The sequence below is a fragment of the Monodon monoceros genome, unplaced genomic scaffold (assembly GCF_005190385.1).
Source record: "Monodon monoceros isolate NGI ecotype Baffin Bay Population unplaced genomic scaffold, NGI_Narwhal_1 Super_Scaffold_7, whole genome shotgun sequence".
NCBI classification, from domain to species: Eukaryota; Metazoa; Chordata; class Mammalia; order Artiodactyla; family Monodontidae; genus Monodon; species Monodon monoceros.
The window spans coordinates 60,345,464-60,366,211 of record NW_021703784.1 but is presented as its reverse complement, the minus strand read 5'-3'; the positions used below and the strand labels follow the sequence as shown (position 1 = coordinate 60,366,211).

Sequence of the window (20,748 nt, the reverse complement as noted above, 5' to 3'; positions counted from 1 at the left end):
TGCTACTAAGTAATTTAGAGATGACAGAGAAAGTACCTTTCATATACAGCCAAACCACTTGTTTTATTGACATGTTCCAAAACATCCCTCCAAATTGCAGTTAAAATGATGTGAGATTTATCAAATAGGCCATTCCCACGGTAGACGGAGAACACGGTACACTTACGACTGTATGTATATATTTCATTAGTAAGTGCATTTCTGAAAAGAGAGGACTTCTGTTTTGACTAAGCGTCTGAGAGAACCGAATCTCCTGCTGAGGATTTGGCAAATCTGATGATTGGAAAGAATTTCCACAGACTGGCTTCTGGTTTTGCAAATTGCAAATGTTCTTTCTTTTTCCACTACCCCATACTTCTGAAACCAAATGCCAGAGGACAAGTTCATTTTGGTGCAAGATCTCTGACTTTGCATCTTTGTATCAGTCATGCTGGGCACACTGGCACATTGGAAGCCATTTTTATAGTAGGACAGCTAATTAACTAAACCTAAGTAAACCAGACATGAAGTGCCTGCAAACCACATAAGCATAATCCCATTAAACCCCAACTAAATGGATCCCCAACTCAACCTCCCCATAGCCAGATCCCCAAAATGCCCATAGGTATTCCAGCATCGTCTGATATCAGGTAAAGTGTAGACCAAGGGGTAAGTTGGAGTAAAGAGTCAGCAGTCTTAAAACTGTTTAAAATATCTTACTTATGAAAATATTTCAAAACACACGGCCTTGTCAATACATCGGTTGGACCCTCTCTGGACCATGGAAGGGGTCTAGGCAAGTAACTGACTTTGAAGCTTAAGCTTCCTTACATTCATGATAAACCTGACACTGAGAGTGAATATGGGAGAAAGGCAGTAAAATGGGGCCTGAAGCAGGGAAGCAGTCTGATCAGAGACCCCTCATAAGCTAGAGTCCCTAAGGGCAATACACTCTGTAGACCAACTCAGAAAACCCCTCCACAAGGATGGGATCCGGCCATGTGGCTTTCAAGACTTAAAACATTACACTCTGCTTTCTCTTGGGGGAAAAAAACCTCTCTCACCACACACCAAAATAAATCCCCAAATAGATAACTTGTAAAGTTTTAAAAAATCACTTTTTTAAACTCATAGTTTAAAACCAGTTTTTTAAACAAATCAGCAAAAAATTTTAAAACAAAATAATGAAAGAAATCACAAAGGAAAAGTTGATGAACTTCATTATACACAAACCTGAAAATTTCATATATCAAAGTAAAATTCTGCAACAAACCTAAAAAATAATTTGTTACAACTTTTAGATGTGGCTTAGTATCTTAATATGTAGAGAACAGATAGAAATCTGTAAGAAAGATGTTAAATAAAAGATATTAATAACTAAATAAAAATGGGCAAAAATGCACACAGTTCACAAAAGAAATAAGATAAACATGTAAACTAAATAATAAAAATGTAATCTTTGGAGGTCTATAAAACTAGAACTTTAAACAAAAGCTGCAATAACAATGCTGACAAGGCTGTAGGTGCAACAAGCACTCACTGTACAGCGGTGCCGACTAGAACGTAAATCAGCAAAATGGGGAAAAAATAAAAAAACTTACTCTTATAACCTGAGAGAGAGTTCCTATGAAATGTCATTATCAAGTGTTATATTAAAAAACAACTGTTTCACTGGAAAAAATGGATTGGGGCTGGAGATTTTCAGTAACAACGGACTTTTCCTATAGGAATGTTGGTGACAAAATTTTTTTAAGGCTATACCTAAATATCTACAAACTATAAATACCAGAGGACATTAGCATATAATTAGATCGCATTTCTGTTTAAGAGTAATAAGAGCCTTTCCTTCCCACCGGCAAACTCATTTTTGTTACCGTAAGCAGAGTGGTGATAGACATACAGTCTCATCAGGCCTTCATTCCCATTCTCCTTGTCATCCATTGCTACTGTTTACAAAGCACACAGACACCCAAACAAAGCAACCCTGTGGCTGAACTGCAGTTTCGACTTCGGCAGAGAAGGTTCCCTACACTGGTTGCCCCATACCAAAGGGACTTGTAAGATGGTGGACGGGCCCTAAGGAAAAATACCTGAGGGTCTTAGAAAAGTTTTACACCCTGACCAGTGATTCCCCCTTCAAGAATCATTCCTAGGGCTTCTCTGGTGGCGCAGTGGTTGGGAGTCCGCCTGCCGATGCAGGGGACACGGGTTCGTGCCCCGGTCCGGGAAGATCCCACATGCCGCGGAGCGGCTGGGCCCGTGAGCCACGGCCGCTGAGCCTGCGCGTCCGGAGCCTGTGCTCCGCAACGGGAGAGGCCGCAACAGTGAGAGGCCCGCGTACCGCAAAAAAAAAAAAAGAATCATTCCTAAAGAAAAGCCAGAAGTGGCACAAAAATCCATCACTCAAGCTCTGGTGGCTTTATTTTTTCATCTCAGAACCATCAGAAACACTCACGCCTAAGGTCAGAAGATTGCCAAGTAGATTAGAATTCTCTTTTCATGGACTACATGGATATGCTTCCTTTGGCTCATTTTCTAATGTCTCTGAGTTGGTCTCTGCCTTCTCAGACCATGTGCTTAGATTCTCTGGCCTCTGAAAGCTAACGTTTACTGAGCATTTTTTGTGACTAGAAGCGTAAACACCACTCCACGATCCTGGGGGAGCAGAACCAGGCGGCTACGCATCCTCGGGTCTCTCTGTAAGGCACCTGGAGGATGGATCTGGGCATGCTCACCAAAGGTCCTGAGTGTGTACATGGGAGCGCCTGGCCAAGCCTAGGGACCTGAGGGGGGCTGAGTGGGGAAGCAGGGTGCATCCGTGTGTGCTCCCTTCTTTGGCGGGGATCAGGCCTGTGAACAATATGTTGCACCAGGGAAGCATTCTTCCCCCTTCATTGGGATCTAGACTGTATGGTTTCTAGAATTAACGTGTGAGTTGTGCACATCTTACTCAGTAATTACCTGCACTTGGCACTGGTATATGGCAATCTTAGGGGGATGAAATTTAAGAGGGTTAAATCTTACTCTTCACTGTTTGGTTAGATTTAAAATGTCACAGTCCAATCCTGAGGAAGACCCCCAGAAGCCTGACCTTGGCTGAGTAACTCAGACTTTAGGAGATATTCCGCTGGAGACAATGTATTGTGGGGATCATCACCCTGAGCAGAGGGTGCAGAAGAGGGTTTCCCTAAGACGTAGGAGTAAAGATTCACTTGGGCAAGTCGGAAGGGAGGCACTCTTCTCAGAGCAGGGAGATCTGAGGAAGCGGGGTAAAGCTGGTGACTGGAGGGGGTCCACCAGGGCGATCTCTGGGAAAGTTTCATTACTGATGCTTTTTCATTAGGCCGTGATGGGAACAGTCATGCAAAACTTCCCATTTTGATCGCTTTACAACTCCCTCCAGTTAAGCCTTCAGGAAGGTGTGGTACAGTGTGTCATGAGGGATAAGGGCAGACTGGTACCCCGGCACCCTTCTGTAGAGGTCTGTGTGGAAGGAGGGGACCCCGCCCCAGAGGCAGGTGCTGCTCTCTCCCCGGTCTCCCAGGGGAAGGTGATGCTTGAATGGCAGACAGCTGATACCAGGGTTAGATGTGCAGGAGCTCACATAATCCTCACAAGAACTTTCACAAATACTTGTTTTTGCGGCCCCCCCCCCCGCCCCCGTCCCACTTCAAAGATCAGAAAACTGAGGTATAGAGAAGTTACAGAACCTGGTTTAGGGCTCACTGCTAGGAAGTGGTTAAGCAGAGATTCCAACCCAGGTCTCTGACTCCAGCATCTGTGCTCTGAATGGCTGCAGCGGAGCCTCTCAACCTGTCACGCCAAGGCCCTGCCCAGAGTGGACTGCAGATGTGCAGAGCTGCTGGGGTTCTCAGGCGGGCCGGAGCGCCACCTCCTGCCCCAGCACCTCTGGCTGTAGGCAGCCTCTGCCTTTACCTCCGTGCACCTATAAATAAGCGTGAGCAATGTCCACACATGTCAAAGGGGAAAGGTCAAGAAGCTCTGCACTAGGGGGTCCTGCCTTCCATCTCTGGAGGCTCTGGGGCATCCAGCCCCCCTTCCCACTCCAGCCTAGCCAGGATTTTACACAGTTCCTTGGAGATGGACTGGAGGGAGCCTTACCTTTTCTGACCCTTGGGGTCTCTGGTCCTAGAGAGTCTTGGCCCTGCAGTTGCCCGGAATCCACCTCGTCGAAACTCGGCCACCCCTGGGGCATCGGTGTTGAAATTTCCTGACTGAGTTCTTCGGATTCTGTGTGGAGAGGAATCCGTGGAGACGTCAGAGGGCAGGCTGAAAGCCTGTAGTCAGTGTACGCCTCCCACACAGGGCCTCACGAGCCATAACCGGGGCTCTGGGGCACTGGGATGGAACCCCTGCCTCCCGGTGCTTCCCCAGAGGTCCAGCATCAAGACTTGTGACAGCTCCTTGGCCAGACCCAGCCTCAATTCTAACCCTGCCTCTGGGATTGGACCCCTCTCCCCGGGGGTCAAAGTGCAGGTTGCTGCCTGAGAGGAGGCCCCAGTTTCTGTCTCATTTCACAGACTCAGTCAGCAGGGCCAGAAAGGACTCATCTTTCTGTCCTCAAAGATTTCTTAAGACACAGACTGAGTCCTGCAGAGGAAGAAACTGGTCTCACCCATGTACCTCTCCAAAGCACATATGTAAGCTTCAGAGGATGTGCTTAGGGTTTGTGGGACGGATGGATGCCTAAAATGAATGACACGTAAGGCAACCGGCTATATTTAATGGGCTCCTTTCATAGTTCTCCTTCTCTGGGCCCTAAAAAGTGATTCAAAGTCTTCTCTCTACACATAACCACTCTGTACTTACTGCTGTTCCAGCATCTAATTATACAGGGGGTTATGGAGATGTTCTGCCCACTCAGGAACAATATTAGTTCCAAGCAATATAATTATGGTCATCACCGACTTACTTTCCCCAGAATTTCTTGATGCCTTTGGGGCTCCGTTTACCATCTGGTGTCAGGGGAGACTGGGGGCTGGACTTGGTGCCCGATGACATGGATGAGAGGTCATTGACCACAGCAGTGTCGTCCCAACCACTTTCTGTGTCTCCTGAGATTGAAAGAATGGAATAATATGTGAATGACAAGAAGGAACATGACCTCTGCAAACCTTCTCCCTGAGCCTGGGCCATCCCTTCAGTGGGAGTCAGGAAGTCTGCCCAGCTCTGCCTTTAGGACAGAGCTTTACAGCAAGATCTCAGAGACCAGCAGGGGCTCAGGCACACTCCAGGTTTTCTCTCTGGGGAGTTAGCGAGCTTAAGGTTTCAAATCTGGGTGAGCAAATGTCTTCAAATTCTAAGAGTTTGGGGTCCCAAAACTTGCAGGGTAACTCCAGCAAGGAGCTTCCTCTCTTTTCCCCCAGGGAGATGCGGGAATACAAGCAGGAGGGGGACCTGGCTGAATGTTCAGGAAAGGGAGGGTGTCACCGGAGGGAAATAAGGGAATCTCACTCCCCACCTCACCTGGAAGGGTACAGTACCTAGCACGGGGGCACTGACACTCCGGCCACGATCTCCAGCCAACCAAGAAGCAGAGAAGCCACACGAAGAAGCAAGAGAGGCCAAAGTCCAGCCCAACAGAGTTACAGGGAAGCAAAGAAATAAACAAGAGTCATCAAGCAAGAGGGAAAAACTCAAACAGAAAGAAAACTAATCCCACGAGGAAGGATGGGGGTGAATGGTGACTGAGCCTGACCTACAGGGTCACGGCGGCGAGAGGCAGCCCTATGTGAGGGGACTGAATGCTCCTGGTGTCGCTTCCTGGCCGGTGAGGCATCCACGTGCGGGGAGGGGCGGGGGGCAGCGGGGACTGAATACCCCGGGCCGCCCACTGCTCCTGTGTGGGTGCCAGAGCTCACTTAGATCAGACGAGAATGGTCCGAAGGTGCGGGAAGTCCAGTCTGAGTGTCGCTAGGACATACTCATCTGGAGTTCCTGCAGCCAAAGGCAGGACTGGCCAAGGGCAGAAGCCAACCCATAGTGGGGAAGCCAAGCCCTCCTCCGCCAGGGAGGAGGAGTCAGGGGGAGGGACGGCTCTGTCGGGACCAGAACGTTCCTCTCTGGGCCCCACTGATCTGCTGCTATTGGGGAGATACAGCCTACTGTGCAGAGACCTCCATTTCAGATGCTAAGCACCAGAAGGAAACCTGGGGACTGACAGCCTTGCCCAGTGGCCACTGATTCCACTTCTCTAAGGAAACGCTCTCCCTTGGAAGAGCACATGGTATCATCCTATGGGTAATAGGGAGGCTGCAGAGAGGAAGGCGGAGACAGGAAAGAGATCAGGAGAACAGAGGAGGAGGGGGCAGGGCCAGGGAGGGGGTAGTGGGAGGGGGTGTCTAAGCGGGAGGGAAAGAGGAATGACGGGAAGGCCAGGAGCAGGTGGAGAGAGAAGGAAGACAGGAGGAGGGGCAATGGGGGTAGAGTAATTGGAGGTGGAAAGAAGGTGGGTACACACCCTGGTTCTCTTGGGCTCTGATGTGTTTCTGGCAGGAAACCTTGTGCCCAGACAGACAGCAGTCACCTCTGGACGTGGGACCACCCTGAGGTAGGACTTGTCCCATCCACCGTGCCCACGCCCGTTCTCCAATTGTGGGCTATGGCAGGGGGTGCAGGGACCTCGTGCAACAGTAGAAATGCCAAGGCTCCAGAGGCCGCCAAGCCTGGCACCTGGACACTCACTCAGCCTCAGCAGGCCGCTCCCTGCTGGGTCATGTGGGGAGGCAGTGGGAGAAGATCCGGCAGCCTCTCCGTTGGGCGTGGCTCCTGAAAGCTTCCCAGGTAACGTGGGGTACTTGTGCTCCACCAGGAAAGGGCCGTCCTATTGGAAGGAGAGGGAGAGAGAGCCTCAAACCCAGTTAGGAAATCTCTGGATGCAGAAACAACTCCCCGTTCTCTAAGAGCCATTTTTAAAGTTAGGCCGACTCAAAGACCCCTCAAAAAGATTATTTATTCCAGGCCAGGAAATGGGATCAGAGCTGAGAAAGAGAGAAACTTGCCCAAAGCCACACAGTGAGATGGGGACAGAATTGAGCCCACATCCAGGGCTGACTGCAGCCGAGTCCAAGCAGAAAGGGAAGGCTTTGTCATTTGGCCTCGCGCTCAGAGGCTCAAGGAATCAACAGCTGTGAACTACCCTTCAAGCTCTTTGAATACACAGACCAGAATTCCAATAAAAGCTATACCTATGGGCTTCCCTGGTGGCGCAGTGGTTGAGAGTCCGCCTGCCGATGCAGGGGACACGGGTTCGTGCCCCGGTCTGGGAAGATCCCACGTGCCGCGGAGCGGCTGGGCCCGTGAGCCATGGCCGCTGAGCCTGCGCGTCCGGAGCCTGTGCTCCGCAACGGGAGAGGCCACAACAGTGAGAGGCCCGCGTACCGCAAAAAAAAAAAAAAAAAGCTATACCTATCGCTTTATTGTATGTTTAGAATATATAATATCATCTATTACTTATATATTACGATGATAGTTATTTTGAAAAATACCAGGTTAAGGTGAAGCAAGACGGTAAGCACACACTCGGGGGGAGGTGTGAGCAGAAGCGGGCCAGAGGGCTACATGCCAGCACAGAGCTCCCCAGGAACTTAGGACCACAGTCTGCATGAGGTTCATCCCCAGTGCAGTGGGCCCCGTGCTCGGACCCCAGCCACAGAAAGGGTCCCAAAGAAACAAGTTGATTTAAAGGGGAAGAAGAATGGCACTTGTTTGGTCAAGAAGGATTTAATGGGCCCTACGTCCACAAACCTGAGGGAAACACAGAGGAATGCATTTGAGTGAAAAGAAAAGAGAAATCAAAGCAACGTTACCAAGGTAATCAACTGTGGATCACTTAACCGGACCCAGAAGAAAAGTAGAAAAGAAGAAAGACAAAACCGATTTCAGAACTGACAAGTCAGAAAAGTAATGGGAGACTTCAGTGACGGTAACATCTTTTTTTTGTTGTAAATTTATTTATTTATTTGGCTGTGTTGGGTCTTCATTGCTGTGTGCAGGCTTTCTCTAGTTGCCGCGAGCGAGGGCTACTCTTTGTTGCGGTGCATGGGCTTCTCATTGCGGTGGCCTCTCTTTGTTGCTGAGCACGGGCTCTAGGCACGCAGGCTACAGTAGCTGTGGCGCATGGGCTTAGTTGCTCCGTGCCATGTGGGATCTTCCCGGACCAGGGCTCTAACCCGTGTCCCCTGCATTGGCAGGCAGATTCTTAACCACTGCGCCACTAGGGAAGTCCCCAGCGGTGACATCTTTTGAAGTTTCATTTAGTTAAAAGCCAAGTGCCCAATAAATTTCTGAATTCAGTTTGCTTATAAAGGCACGTCCTGGAAATTGTTTGAAATCCAATTCAGTCATTGAACATTGAATACTAATCCTCTATAAATCATCTCAGAAAGGAGAGATACGAGAATAGTGGGCTAAATTTTCAAGGGATTCTGAAGGAACTGGCTGGTGAAGTGAACATAAGTGGAACCTTTAGAGATGGAGACCACACAATTTTTAAATTCATGATGACCCATGAGGTACAGGCTGAACCTGATCAGACCTGTGGTCAAGACCAACAGTTTCCAAATACTAGCCCATGCAAGGGCTGCTTCATAATCACCTGGGACGCTTGTAAATATAAATTCCCAGGTCCCAACCGCACCCATGAACCAGCCCCTCTGGCAGGGCACCCCGGGAGTCTGTGTTTTTAAAATGAATCTCAGATTACTCTGATGCACAGTCAGGCCCGGGAACCACTGATGGTGGGGAAGGCAGAATTCAAAAAGTTTCGAGAACTGAAGGGCGTGTCTCCCAGCTCCGTATTGTACAGGAGATGTGGGAGTGGGGAGGGCTCAGGAACAGATCTCCTGTTGCATCATCACACAGGCCTCCCTAAGACAGGGCAGAGACAACCAAGGCCTCCCATGTGGGCTGCCTTGGGAGGTCGCTGAGGAACTGAGATATAAAGAGGGGAGAGCCTCCTGTAAGGCAGGCTTCAAAGGCGGCCGAGACCTGTGAGAAAGACGACGAAAGGAACCAAGGGCAACGGAAAGGGCTCTCTCTCAGCTCTGCTCAGCCAAGAAGAGAAGCTAGGAAGGAAGGACTCACTGCTGGAGAAAGGGGTGCAACTTCAGCACACGACACAGAGGAAACAGAAATGCTTAAGGCCGGTTCTGCACCTGCAGTCTCTGAGAAGAATAACCCTGGTTATAGGGGTGGGGGATGGAAATCTCAGGCAAGGAGCAGCAGATGTGGCTGATGACCCAGCTGCCCTAAAACAGCACAGAGGTAGCACACCTGAGCGGGAAGACCCCAGGCTGTGAGTCAGACCGACTCGGGCCAAACCCTCACTCTCTTTAAGCCCTCAGAACCTCAGTTTTATTGTTTCTAAATAAAGAATAACAATTCCTGCCTCTGGCCTGGCACACGAGGACAGAACTAAACAGAGGCACAGAGGCGCAGAGAATTATCCTTTGCCCAGGGTCTGGAGCGACAGCAGTAACCACGACATCAGTCCCTGGAGCGAGGCGTGCATGGGGCAGACCCCATCGACAATATCAGGCTCAAGTGTGGCCCAGGGCACGACGCAGAGCACGCAGCGAGGACCAAGTGCTCATCCTAAGGTGACAGAATAGGAACTTTAAGGGCTTGTGCCCTGTGCACATGAGAAGATGGTAACTCGGAGAGGGGCTGAGGGACTCCAATTCTAGAGCTGTGAGGAGCAGGGGAGACTGACTCACTCCACGGACTCCACAGCGAGAGCCGATCTGCGGATGCTCCTTCTAGGGAAGCCCAGAGATGGATCTAACAGACAGAGCTGGAAGAGAACACGGGGGGTGTCTTACAATGTCATGAGCTCTTAGTCACAGAGCGCAAGGGCCAGACACCCATGTGAGGGGACGCTACAGAAGGATCCTTGCACCTGAGACTGAGTGTGCTCCTGGGTTTTTTGTTTTAATTATTTATTTATCTTTGGCTGCGTTGGGTCTTCGTTGCTGTGCTCGGGCTTTCTCTAGTTGCGGCGAGCGGGGGCTACTCTTCATTGCGGTGCATGGGCTTCTCATTGCAGTGGCTTCTCTTGTTGCAGAGCACAGGCTCTAGGTGCGTGAGCCTCAGCAGTCGTGGCTCGTGGGCTCAGTAGTTGTGGCTCGCGGGCTCTAGAGCGCAGGCTCAGTAGTTGTGGCGCACGGACTTAGCTGCTCCGCGGCATGTGGGATCTTCTCGGACCCGTGTCCCCTCCATTGGCAGGCGGATTCTTAACCACTGTGCCACCAGGGAAGTGCTCCTGGGTTTTTTAATCATGACTTATCAGCGCAGAAAGGATGAGAGCTGTCATATTCCTCTACTTGTGTGCTGAGATCATAATATCCCCCTTCCCAGAGATCAGATCTACTTTGCCTTGTCAAAGAGGAATTATCAGAGCCTATAAGATGGAGGAGATGATAAGAAATCCTATCCCACAGATAATAGAGATGAAAGCACAGGATCCAGCTGGGTGCACACAGAAAGAAAACAGGAGAGGAAGTTTCGTCGTTCCTGTCACCCTGATACCCCTTACGGTTAACATATCGTAAGGTTACCAGAGCTGTAACTTGCTAAGTGAAAAGCCTCTGGCAAACAGCACAAGCTCACATAGACGAAAGGGACATGCGGTTAATGTACCTTGGGTTCTACCACTGGGGACAGCTGGTTCCCACCGACGCACTATGGGATGGCAAGGAGGATTTCAGTTATGTGGAGAAAAGGAGAACTGCGTTAGTCACAACAGCAACTCAGGGCCACCTGCCTGCCTGAACCTGACAGGCTTACCCCTCCCTCCCCGTCTTTATGTCAGATCATCACCATCCGTGGAGGAAACACAGGTCACTGTCCGACCTCATGGACACATGTCCCCGGGCAGCTGCCAGCAATCTGACTGGGGGAGCGAGAGGCATGTGATCGTGGGAGCAAAGCCACTGCCAGCTCCATCCTTCCTGGTTTTCTACTGTATCACCAGGGAGTCTGGCGTACTGCTGGACATCGAGGGATCTATGCGGCAAGGTCACTGAAGGTTGTCTATAGGGCAGGACCCCTGCATCTTCAATGACCTTGCTGCTCAAGGGCCTGCGACCCTCCCCCTTCAGCATGGGGGTTACCCACCTGGTGAGGGGCCACAAAGCCCTCCTCACATGCCTTTCTAGACTCTTTAAAAAGCTTCCTCTCCAATCTACTTTATCCCATAACCCACCCCCGGGGTCTCCTTTATCCACATTATGTCCTCATTCAAAATCTGTGCAACACTCCCAAGTGCCCTGGAGAAACAGGGCCCGGATTCGAGATGTCCTCTGGCTCCATCTGACTCGTGGCTCTGACCTTACTCCCTCCTACTCCGCACCGTTTCCCCTGCCCATGCCCACCTCAGCGTCTTCTCTCACCAGCTCTAGGTAGCGTGTCCTGACTTGCCCTGCCTCTAGGATGTCTTAGGCCACACCACACCTGAACATTTTCTCAGAATGTTCCTGTAATTCCTGCCTGCCCAGCAAACTTGATAAAAGCTTCCACGAGGTAGGGACAGCACCCAGCCTGTGTATCCCAGCACTGTGCTGGGCACAAAGAAGTAACTCAGGCATCTTTATGGATAGACTGATGGGCTGACCTTATCCACGGATTCACTTCTCAGGTCTTCGAGACTACAGGAGAGTTTTTTCTGAGCCCTGGGAAAACACAAAAGAAAGTCGATAAGGAAACAGTAACTGGAGAAGGAGGTACGTGGTATCATTCGTGTAGAGGACACTTCAAATGTTTAACTGGTAGTCTATCTTGGGCTTAGGGTCAAGGACAGGAAAAAAACAAAACAAAACACCCTCTCATCATAACCATTACACGTAAGATGAGAACGGCCCACTTTGGGGATGGCCTGGTCTGACAATGTCTTGGTGAGGGCATGAGAGCATCACCGAAATCCAAATCAAAAGTCCTTGGCATTCCTCAAAAACCCCGAATACACTCAATTCAGTGGCATCGGTGGGAGCTGGCTGTTGTGTGGTCATAAAAGAAGGCCAGCGTCTGTGGAGTCAAAAGCCAATACTGCCTTGTCTGTGAGTCTGACAGTAATCCAGCGAGGGAGGTGGTGCCACCTTGGAGTGGAGATGAGCACATCAGCCACAGCTCCAAAGCGTCACCTGCTAGGATCCTTCAACCCTCTGCTCTGTCTCTGTATGCCCTGAGCAGTCTGCTCAGAGGAATTTGCTTTCTCCGGGGCTGTTTTGCAGAGAAGGGCACCAACTGGATAGAGAAGAGGCAACAGGGTTACCTTGTGTCAATTCTCCTGGGCAGTAATATTTCTCAGTTCATATGAATAAATCAGCATCTGTTAGTACATTCGTCTCTTGTGAGTCTGGTCAGTGTGAGTCACTCAGTGCCGACTTCTGAGTGAACTCATCAACCAAATTTCTTCTGCAAAACTAAGGACTGGCCAGTGGCCCTCCTTGACGCTGCTGTTTTCCTCTGAGGCTAAAGGCTCAGGGAACAATGGCTTTCTGGAAACTGGGGGTCAGAGTGCACAGGCTTCAGACCTCTGAAGTCTCAGTGCCCTTCTGGGGAAGCTCCCGCCACGCTTGCGGCTGTCTTCCCCAGATACCTTGACTGAAAGGCAGCCTGCGCTCGGCAGTAAAGCTCCAGATCCCCATAACTTGGAAATGTGTTCTAAAGAGCTGATGTAGGGAACTGGAAATAGGTTCATTTTCGAGGGAATCAGTCAGGTGGCAGTGAAGTGACCCCACAGGCCAGCCCGTGATAAGCTCATTGCCATGTGAAGCTTCCCCAAAGCAACTGGACCAACTTCCCTGTGAGGAGAAATGGTCCTCCCTGGAGAATGTCGATTGTCACAGGGCTAGATTCCCTGAGAGCAGGAAGGACGTTCCAGAGGGGCTGACGGGAATGACAGGCACACCTCACAAGATGCTCTGAAGAACCACTAGGGGGCACAGATGAGGTGCAGCCGCCTCTTCTCTGAGGCCCCAACCCCTGGCCAAATCTTTTCTCAGTGACAACGACCCGGACCTTCAGCCTGTGGGAAGGGAAGGCCCTCTGTGGCCAGGGCAGGTAGGCAAGGTTCATGACTGCTCCAGCATTTTGGCCCTTGTGACCACTGCTGGGGCCAAAAGGGAGGACAGCTGTGCTCAGGACATGGTGGCTGTGCTCACTGCCACATCTGGAGCCCCGAGAGGGGCCTGAGAGCACAGTGGCTCCACGGAGGTGCTTGGGCCTCCTACCTGGTTTCCAGTGATTTCTGCGGTAGCGGGGGTGGTCCTGCCGTGGGAGAGCTACCTCTTGGAGATACCTGCACCAGAAATGGAAGAGTCACTGGACAGATACTTTTTGGAGACTACCCACCATCCTTTCCCCTTTTTTGGACAATTGCTCTTGGGGAGTTACATCTTCACCCCTGGTGGCTACATCAATTCCAATGCCTTGCTTTTTTAAGATGCCAAAAAGGAAGACATACTGGAAAAGATCAGGTGCGTTCAGGGTGGTATGGCTGTAGACAAGGAGGAAGGTATACTGAACAACCTTGGCCAACTTGCCTCTCCTTCCAGGGCCTAAGTTCACATTCTAGCAGTAGAGTCCTGACAAGTCAGTCCTGAGACCTGAATCCCTGGCTGCCCCTGCCTTTTCTGAGCTTGGTTCTTCAGCTTTTCCTTTCATTCAGTGAGCCACTGCACCCCCTCTTAAAAACATTCCTTGTTGGCAAAGGTCAGCTGGAGTCGATTTCTGCTGGCAATAAGCAACTCTGTAATTCATATAGTCAATCAACAAACACGAGCAACATCTACTGCCTGCCAGGCCCTGTGCTGGGTGTGGGGCAAGCACTGCCCACATCAGGGAGTCAGGTAAGTTAATTAGGATGAAAGAGCAATGCAACATGTCCCTCTGATACCAATACCTATAATATAATATGGGGATAAAGGGGAGGGAGAGGATCCTCCTTTTGGTGGGAAGGTTAGGAAGGCTTCAGAGGGGAGAACACTTGAGCTGAATCTTGAGAAATGAGAATGAGCTTAGCAAGGAGGCCAGAAAGGCAAGAGTATCAAGGGTGGAATGAACGTGAGCTAATCTGGTGGAAGATAAGGACACAATTTGATGTCTTTCCCGTCTGCAAGGGCTGCCTCTATTCTCTAGATCCCAGTAACTTTTTGGTCTACCATAGAAAGAACCCGGGCATCATAGTATGTAAGTTGTTAAACACCTGGGCTTTTGTGTTCAAGTCCAAGTTCTGCCATCTACTTGCTGGGTGACCTAGAGCAGATTACTTACCTTCTCTGAGCCTCAGCTGCAACACAATAAAAGAAGAATCCCAAAGGGGTCATGAGGAGTAAATGAGGTGAGTCACGTGCAGTGCTCATCGCAGGGACCACCCAGAGGTACTGGCCATCAGTTACTGCTATCATTGCCAGCAATCTGGGATGCCTGCTCTGACTACATAACTGGGCCACCGGGTGACACTTTTGCTCCTCCCTTAATTAAAAGGGTTGAGTTGGACCGCTAAGATCCTTTTTATTGTGACTGTTCTGGAGTTTCAAGAACCTTTTGGATCCTGGGCTGAAACCCCTTCTTCATCTGAGATCTGTATCTATGAGTTAATTTGCCTACATGTATCTAGACTAAGTCCAGAGAGGTTTATAGAACTGGATCAAATTTTAAACAAGAAAAAAGGAAATCTGTATGCTGGTTATAGGGGCGGGACGTTGTCTGTGAAATAGGAATGTATCACTTCAAAAGTTCAGCTATCCCTCCAAATGAGCAATATGCATTCATTCATTCATTAAACAAATATCTGTTGAATCCTACTGGGTACCAGGCATCACTGCAGATCCTGGAGAGACAGTGGTAAATAAAACAAAGAACACCTTTGGTCTAGGCTTATAGTCCAGAGAGGAAAGGCAAAAATAAGCAAGGAAACCAGTTAAAAAAGAAAATTTCTATCCTGGGAAGTCCAGTATCCACTATGCTGTCCCTCCCAACGGGAACACAGGCCCTGACTGCTCCCCAGCCTCAGTGCTCTTCCCAAGGCCTCGGGGGCTAACTCCATTGATTTAATTTTTTCTACCTGTCAAGATTTACACCTGAGACGTATCTGACTGGTACCTGATTAGATCCTCCCCCAGGCCCAGGGTAAGCTCCTGGGGCCTGCTGAAACCCCACATCATGACCGGAAACACAGTACCTCTGGTTTAAAAAGTTCTTCAGGGCCTTTATTTGCAGTGTTCCAGTTTCTGAAACCTCCCTCCAGTTCTTCCTCATTGATTGAGAGAGTTCTTTCGGAAGGCCCTGGAAGCATTAACGCAGAAGAGATAATTACTACCACGTGACTTGTTTAGAAACCTATAATTGTACCACAAAATCCTAACGTTGTTTCTCCTTCATTAAGGACAAAGAGGGACTTCCCTGGTGGCGCAGTGGTTAGGAATCCGCCCGCCAATGCAGGGGACACAGGTTCGAGCCCTGGTCTGGGAAGATCCCACGTGCCACGGAGCAACTAAGCCTGTGCACCACAACTACTGAGCCTGCGCTCTAGAGCCTGCGAGCCACAACTACTGAAGCCTGTGTGCCTAGAGCCCGTGCTCCGCAACAAGAGAAGCCACTGCAATGAGGAGCCCGCGCACCGCAACGAAGAGTAGCCCCCGCTCGCCGCAACTAGAGAAAGCCCACGTGCAGCAATGAAGACCCAACGCAGCCAAAAATAAATAAATTTATATAAAAAAAGGACAAAGAAAAACATAAAGGGACATTAAAAGTGTGATTCAGAAGATTCTTCAGGGCAACACAAACAGCTCTCACTGCCCTGTGACTTCCTACGGGAACCCAGGTACCCGGCAACTCAAAGAAGGCTCCCCAAGTGTCCTGGCGTCTGCTGGGGAAGCTTTTAGATTCTCCAGGAGGTGGGGAGGCTCTAATCCCCAACGAGGGTATTAAGCTGCCTTCGGATCCAGGTTTGACTGCGCTCACTGCCTCTAAGAGGTGTCCTGGGCAGATGCGTAGATCTTCCAAGGGTAGGGATCGCCAATGGCTCGAGTTGAAGGCTGTCTTTCCTTGGCGATCTGGGTAGCTCCTGGAAGCTCTGAACTGACTCTGCCATTTGCCACAACTTCTGGCAAGCAACAGCTACCAGTGTCCCCCCACCCAGGGCAGTCTAACCAGCTCCGTTCTCCAGCAGAGCATTTCTCCAAACGAAGATGAGGACTCTTCTGGCAGGTCTGCCCCTGGATTTAACACCGTAGAGATGGAATATGTGGGGGAGAAAATGGCAAAGCTCCCCCTTGCTCTTACCTTGAGTCGCCATCACGATCTCCTTCACCCTTCGGTACTGGTTTAACAGCCCAGTAAGCTCCTCTATCCGACGGTCCTGTCACAGGACAAGACAGACGTCTATGTAAACAACACCACTGGCACCTGGTGATTTCATCTGGGGGCCCTGGCTATGTTCTGGGCACACTGAGAAGAAATGCTATGTGGAACCCATAGAATATTCCAAAGGGAAACACAGTGTCCAGGCCCTGGGTTCTCAGTGGTCTACCTCCTGAGTAGCGGTAAGCACTCTTGCCTCTACCTGAAGGCTATGAGTCCAATCTCTAGTCATAAAACAATCCCTGTTTGATATAGCCTTCGAGGGGCTCAAACATTTCCCGAAGCAGGAAACTCACTGTCTCCCTACCCTCCTGACATAGCCATTGAAATCTGCCTCCTGGTCCGAGTATTGTCCTCTGGAGCTACGTGAAAAAAAAAAAAGACTAAAATAAAGCTGTCGTATTTCTCTCAAAACTCTCACTTACTCCGAGGCTGAGATTCCTTATGCAATAGAGGAAATTCCCAGAGGAGATCATTTCTTTCAGCAAAGGCTGGGGACTTGGGGAGGCCACACAGATTTCAGAGCTAGATAAACTTGGGTATGACCCTGGCTCTGCTATCTACTGTTACCTGACCTTGGGCAAACCTACATTAGCACTTTGAGTGTGTTTCCTCGTCTGTAAAATGCAGGGTAGTGATCCTTAGAGCTGATGTTTTCGCCAGACAGGTACTCTCTAGTTATGGGGGTGGCTATTTTATGATTAAGCATCACTAGTTACGATGGGTCCATCACCAGATCATGAGCGTGGGAGACTGGTGAACCGTTCTTGAGTTTTGCTAGTAGTCTGAGCAGTAGCTGTGATACTGGCAGCAACCTCAGTGGTATTTTTTCCCTACACCTGCATGAACAGGAATGGCTTTATTCTGCCTTTGGGAGATGCCATTTAGGCAAAGCTCCCAGGCATCAAAGCCAAAAACAGGTGGCTGAGCCACGTGTCTAGGAGGCAGAGGCCATTCTCCCGACACTTCCCTGAGTCGGTGGTCTGATGGGCACAGCCCTGTCCAAAATATCAGAGACTAATAGGACCAAACAGAACCAGGAATGTCAGGAGGGAAAGGGCAGGGCCGCTCCATGGCCATCTTACCTTATCTTCATTGGCAACAAGCAAAGTTTCCATCCCCATTTTCAGACGTTGGATTTCTTGGTCTAAAAGAATTTAGGTATAGGAGGAATTATTTACGTAAGTGCAGACAACTATTCCCACCTGCTAAGATGCTAAGACTTTCCATATGAATAAGTTACACGTGGCTCCCTACTTCTTTAAAGAGCCCATGATGGTGTCTGGCGTAGAGTCAGTCTTGGTACATATTTGTTGGACTATTAAACGAATGAACCTACTATTTTGTCTTCTCTTTAGAGACATTTGTGGGGAAAAACCAAAATGCCATTTATTCAAGGGTGGCACAGAGGAACCCCCAAATCTTTCACAACTGACATCCCACAAGGAAACAGACATTTATCCTCTATGACTTGAGCAGGCATGTACCTGGGCTGCTAACTAGTTTTAGAGAGAATCACACTGTCCCATGGATTGTAGCAGAAGAGAATTTAAAATGAGAAAAAAAAGGAAGTCTATAGCTGAACAGAGACAGGGAAAGAATGACTATGTAAAAAAGAGTCAGGTACTTGGCTCAATTTAGAAGGTCACAGTCGGAATTGACTAACAGTGTTTAGCTGGATCTATAAGTATGTTAAAACAAACTCTACTGTTAAGGAAAGCAATCTTAGTTCACCATAAGCCTACAGAATTTCTCTATGGGCCAAGGGATCTTTGTCAGTCTGTGGTGGACAACACATTGCCTTCTCTCACCTTGGACCCAAGAGACTCTCTCGAATTCTTCCCAAACTAGTCTGGAGAGCCAGGTCAAAGGCTAAAGCCTAAAGGAGCTGGGGGTCTTTCTGCCCAATATGTGGAGGTCTAAGAATTAACACATAGCTAGTTTTTCCAAGCAAAGCCCTATACCCGTCCCCAAATTGGGTACTACAGAGAACAGGGATGTCTACGTAAGAGAAATACAGCAGACAAGGGGACAAAAATATGTATAGTCACCCCATCTCCTTTCGGGATGCTTGCTACATCCGGCAAGAATAGGAAGAATGGATTTAGGACTTTGTGTAACTAGTTGTAGGGATTCAGCTTCAGAGAGAGGTGCAGAGTGCCGTTCACTATCTTAGGCTCTTGGCGGCTAGAGATCAGCTTGGCAACCCAGTCTGTGGAGGGGAGGGCAGTAAGCTCCAGACGAAGACTGGCAAACCTTGATGCCTTGGGCAGGCCGCAGCCAGAGCAAGGCCCCGAGCATCAGCTCCAGGAGGTGCCCGGTGATGGAATGCGGTGGGGCCTGGAAGGCGAGGCCTGTGGGGAAGCACGGAGTGCAGGGGAAGGCTGCCTGGCCCACAAGTCAGGGCCTGGGGAGTTCTTTATGCAAGTTTAGCATCACAGACAGTCTAGAGTATCTCAGGGGTCTCCGGCCTCCACATTAAGCCATGGCAAGTAGGTGACATACTCAGTGGCTTGAGAAGACAAGAGAAAGGCTGGCGGAGGGATGAGCACATGGGTCACTAATTTCCTCCTCCCGCCTAAGCCGTTGTTTCAGGGCTGCATAGCTTCCCCACCCCCACCAGTGATCCAAGCTAAGTGGTGTCGGTGCCGAGGCCCAGCTGCAACTGTAGTGGGGCGAATTCACAGGGCTCCCCAGCACTGCTCTGCAGCCCGGGGGCCAGAGGAGAAGCTGGAGGGTGTGTGATCATTTCGTATATAAGGCAAATAGCTGTAAATATCAAATACGTCTTAAGAATACTTGAGGATTTAACCTCTATTTTTAATCAGCAAGACTTGAACTCCTCAGGGACCATTCACCATCCTTTCACTTATTCAATAAATATTTCTTAGGAGCCATGGGCTGAATGCCATGTGAAGCTCTGTGGATATGGTCTCAAATAAGAGAGACACAGTCACTGCCCCAGAAGGAGGATGACAGTCTATATAAGACCTCACAAAATACAACACTGATCAATTACAATAAGTACTATGAAAGAAAAAAAGAGTGCTGAGTTTGAGAAAAATGGGGGCACCTAGTTGAGGTAGGGTGGCCAGGAAAGGTCTTCCTGAGAGGTAACATTTAAGTCGAGATCCAAAGGATGGGAAATAACGAATCTGTTTCTGTAACCTCAGGCTCTTATGTGAGTAGCAGGCAGGGCTCCATTCAACGACTGAGTGAATTGCTAAAGCCTCTTCTTTGGTGATGACACAAAGACAAGTCCTTTCAATTAAGGGAAAGAGTAAAAGCTCCAGAGGTAGCTGCACAGAGAGCTTCAATGGTCAGAGTGCATCTGAGAAAAGGTTTCAGAGCCGAGTCCTCCGAACAGGGGAGGGGTTCATGGTAATGATTCCAGAGTCCTCCGAACAGGGGAGGGGTTCACGGTGATGATTCCACTGAGTCCTCCAAACAGGGGAGGGGTTCACGGTAATGATTCCACAACAGAGCTGGGCTTTATAGGCCCATGCGTGCACACACGAACACACACACACACACGTACGTGCACATTTCATGCCTCCTCACACAGCAGTACACACACCCAGAGACACACATGCCCACTTATAAGAGAGGGCCCAGGGCCAAAGGGCAAACTGCATTCGGTCACAGTCAGCCCAGTTACCTTTCTCTGCATGGTCATTGTGCAGAGCTGCAGTCCGGGAGAGCTGACTGTGCAGACGCTCAATTTCTGCATCCTTCAGGGCTACCTGCTCTTGCAGCTGGGCTACCTCAGCCTGGAAGAGAAAAAGCCATCCTACCAGCTCAGAGGGACTACCAGACCATGACAAAGTACCTCAAGTCAGAGCCCAGGGCCAGTGGGTCCGAGGACACATTAGGAAGTTAGGAGCAAAGCTGCCAGAGGTGAGCAGTGAGAGGTGTTCACTGCCCTCCCCACAAGGTGGAGCTCTGCGGAATGAACGCGCTCTTCCTGGCCGTTGAGGACATGCCCGTGGCCCTGGCCATCCACCTGCTCTTTCTCCTGCATCCTCCTGCCTGACCAGGCTCTTTCCCTCCCATGCCTTCTGCAGCCAAAATAAGTCAGAGGCCTGAGGAGGTGGGAACGTGCTCAATGGGAGGGCTGCCCTTGGTCCAAAGATGGATATTCTCTTTCTGGACATGGTCTTCCTTCTCCCAAGATATTCTGCAGTAGCATGTCCATAAACCACTGTAACAAGTACGTTCATCTTTCGTTTGTCCACCCCATACAGGAAATACAGTGGAAATCAAATCGCTACTAGTAGACAATGAGTGAGCCAAGCGTTCCCTCCCTCAAACTCTCCCACCCTGAATGCACAGCCACTGCCTCTGCCCAACCTTAGACATCTATGCTCCTTTACCCAAATGAAATTA

The 20,748-nt window shown here is 49.7% G+C and overlaps 1 protein-coding gene across 8 annotated transcripts in view; it reads right to left on the bottom strand.

Annotated features, from left to right (window-relative positions):
- Positions 1–20,748, bottom strand: part of PPFIBP2 (PPFIA binding protein 2) — a 142,821-nt gene that overhangs the window by 7,986 nt on the left and 114,087 nt on the right. For 7 of the 8 annotated variants that reach the window (XM_029207209.1, XM_029207206.1, XM_029207205.1 and 4 more), the window contains 10 exons: positions 20,021–20,132; positions 17,448–17,509; positions 16,285–16,360; positions 15,182–15,285; positions 13,230–13,297; positions 11,612–11,669; positions 10,639–10,680; positions 6,685–6,823; positions 4,913–5,054; positions 4,102–4,230 (listed from right to left, as the gene is read on the bottom strand). In XM_029207209.1, coding sequence (XP_029063042.1) covers positions 4,102–4,230; positions 4,913–5,054; positions 6,685–6,823; positions 10,639–10,680; positions 11,612–11,669; positions 13,230–13,297; positions 15,182–15,285; positions 16,285–16,360; positions 17,448–17,509; positions 20,021–20,132 — 932 coding nt within the window. Of the gene's footprint in view, positions 1–4,101; positions 4,231–4,912; positions 5,055–5,483; positions 5,517–6,684; positions 6,824–10,638; positions 10,681–11,611; positions 11,670–13,229; positions 13,298–15,181; positions 15,286–16,284; positions 16,361–17,447; positions 17,510–20,020; positions 20,133–20,748 lie in introns of all 8 variants that reach the window. The other variant, XM_029207213.1, reaches the window with a different exon arrangement.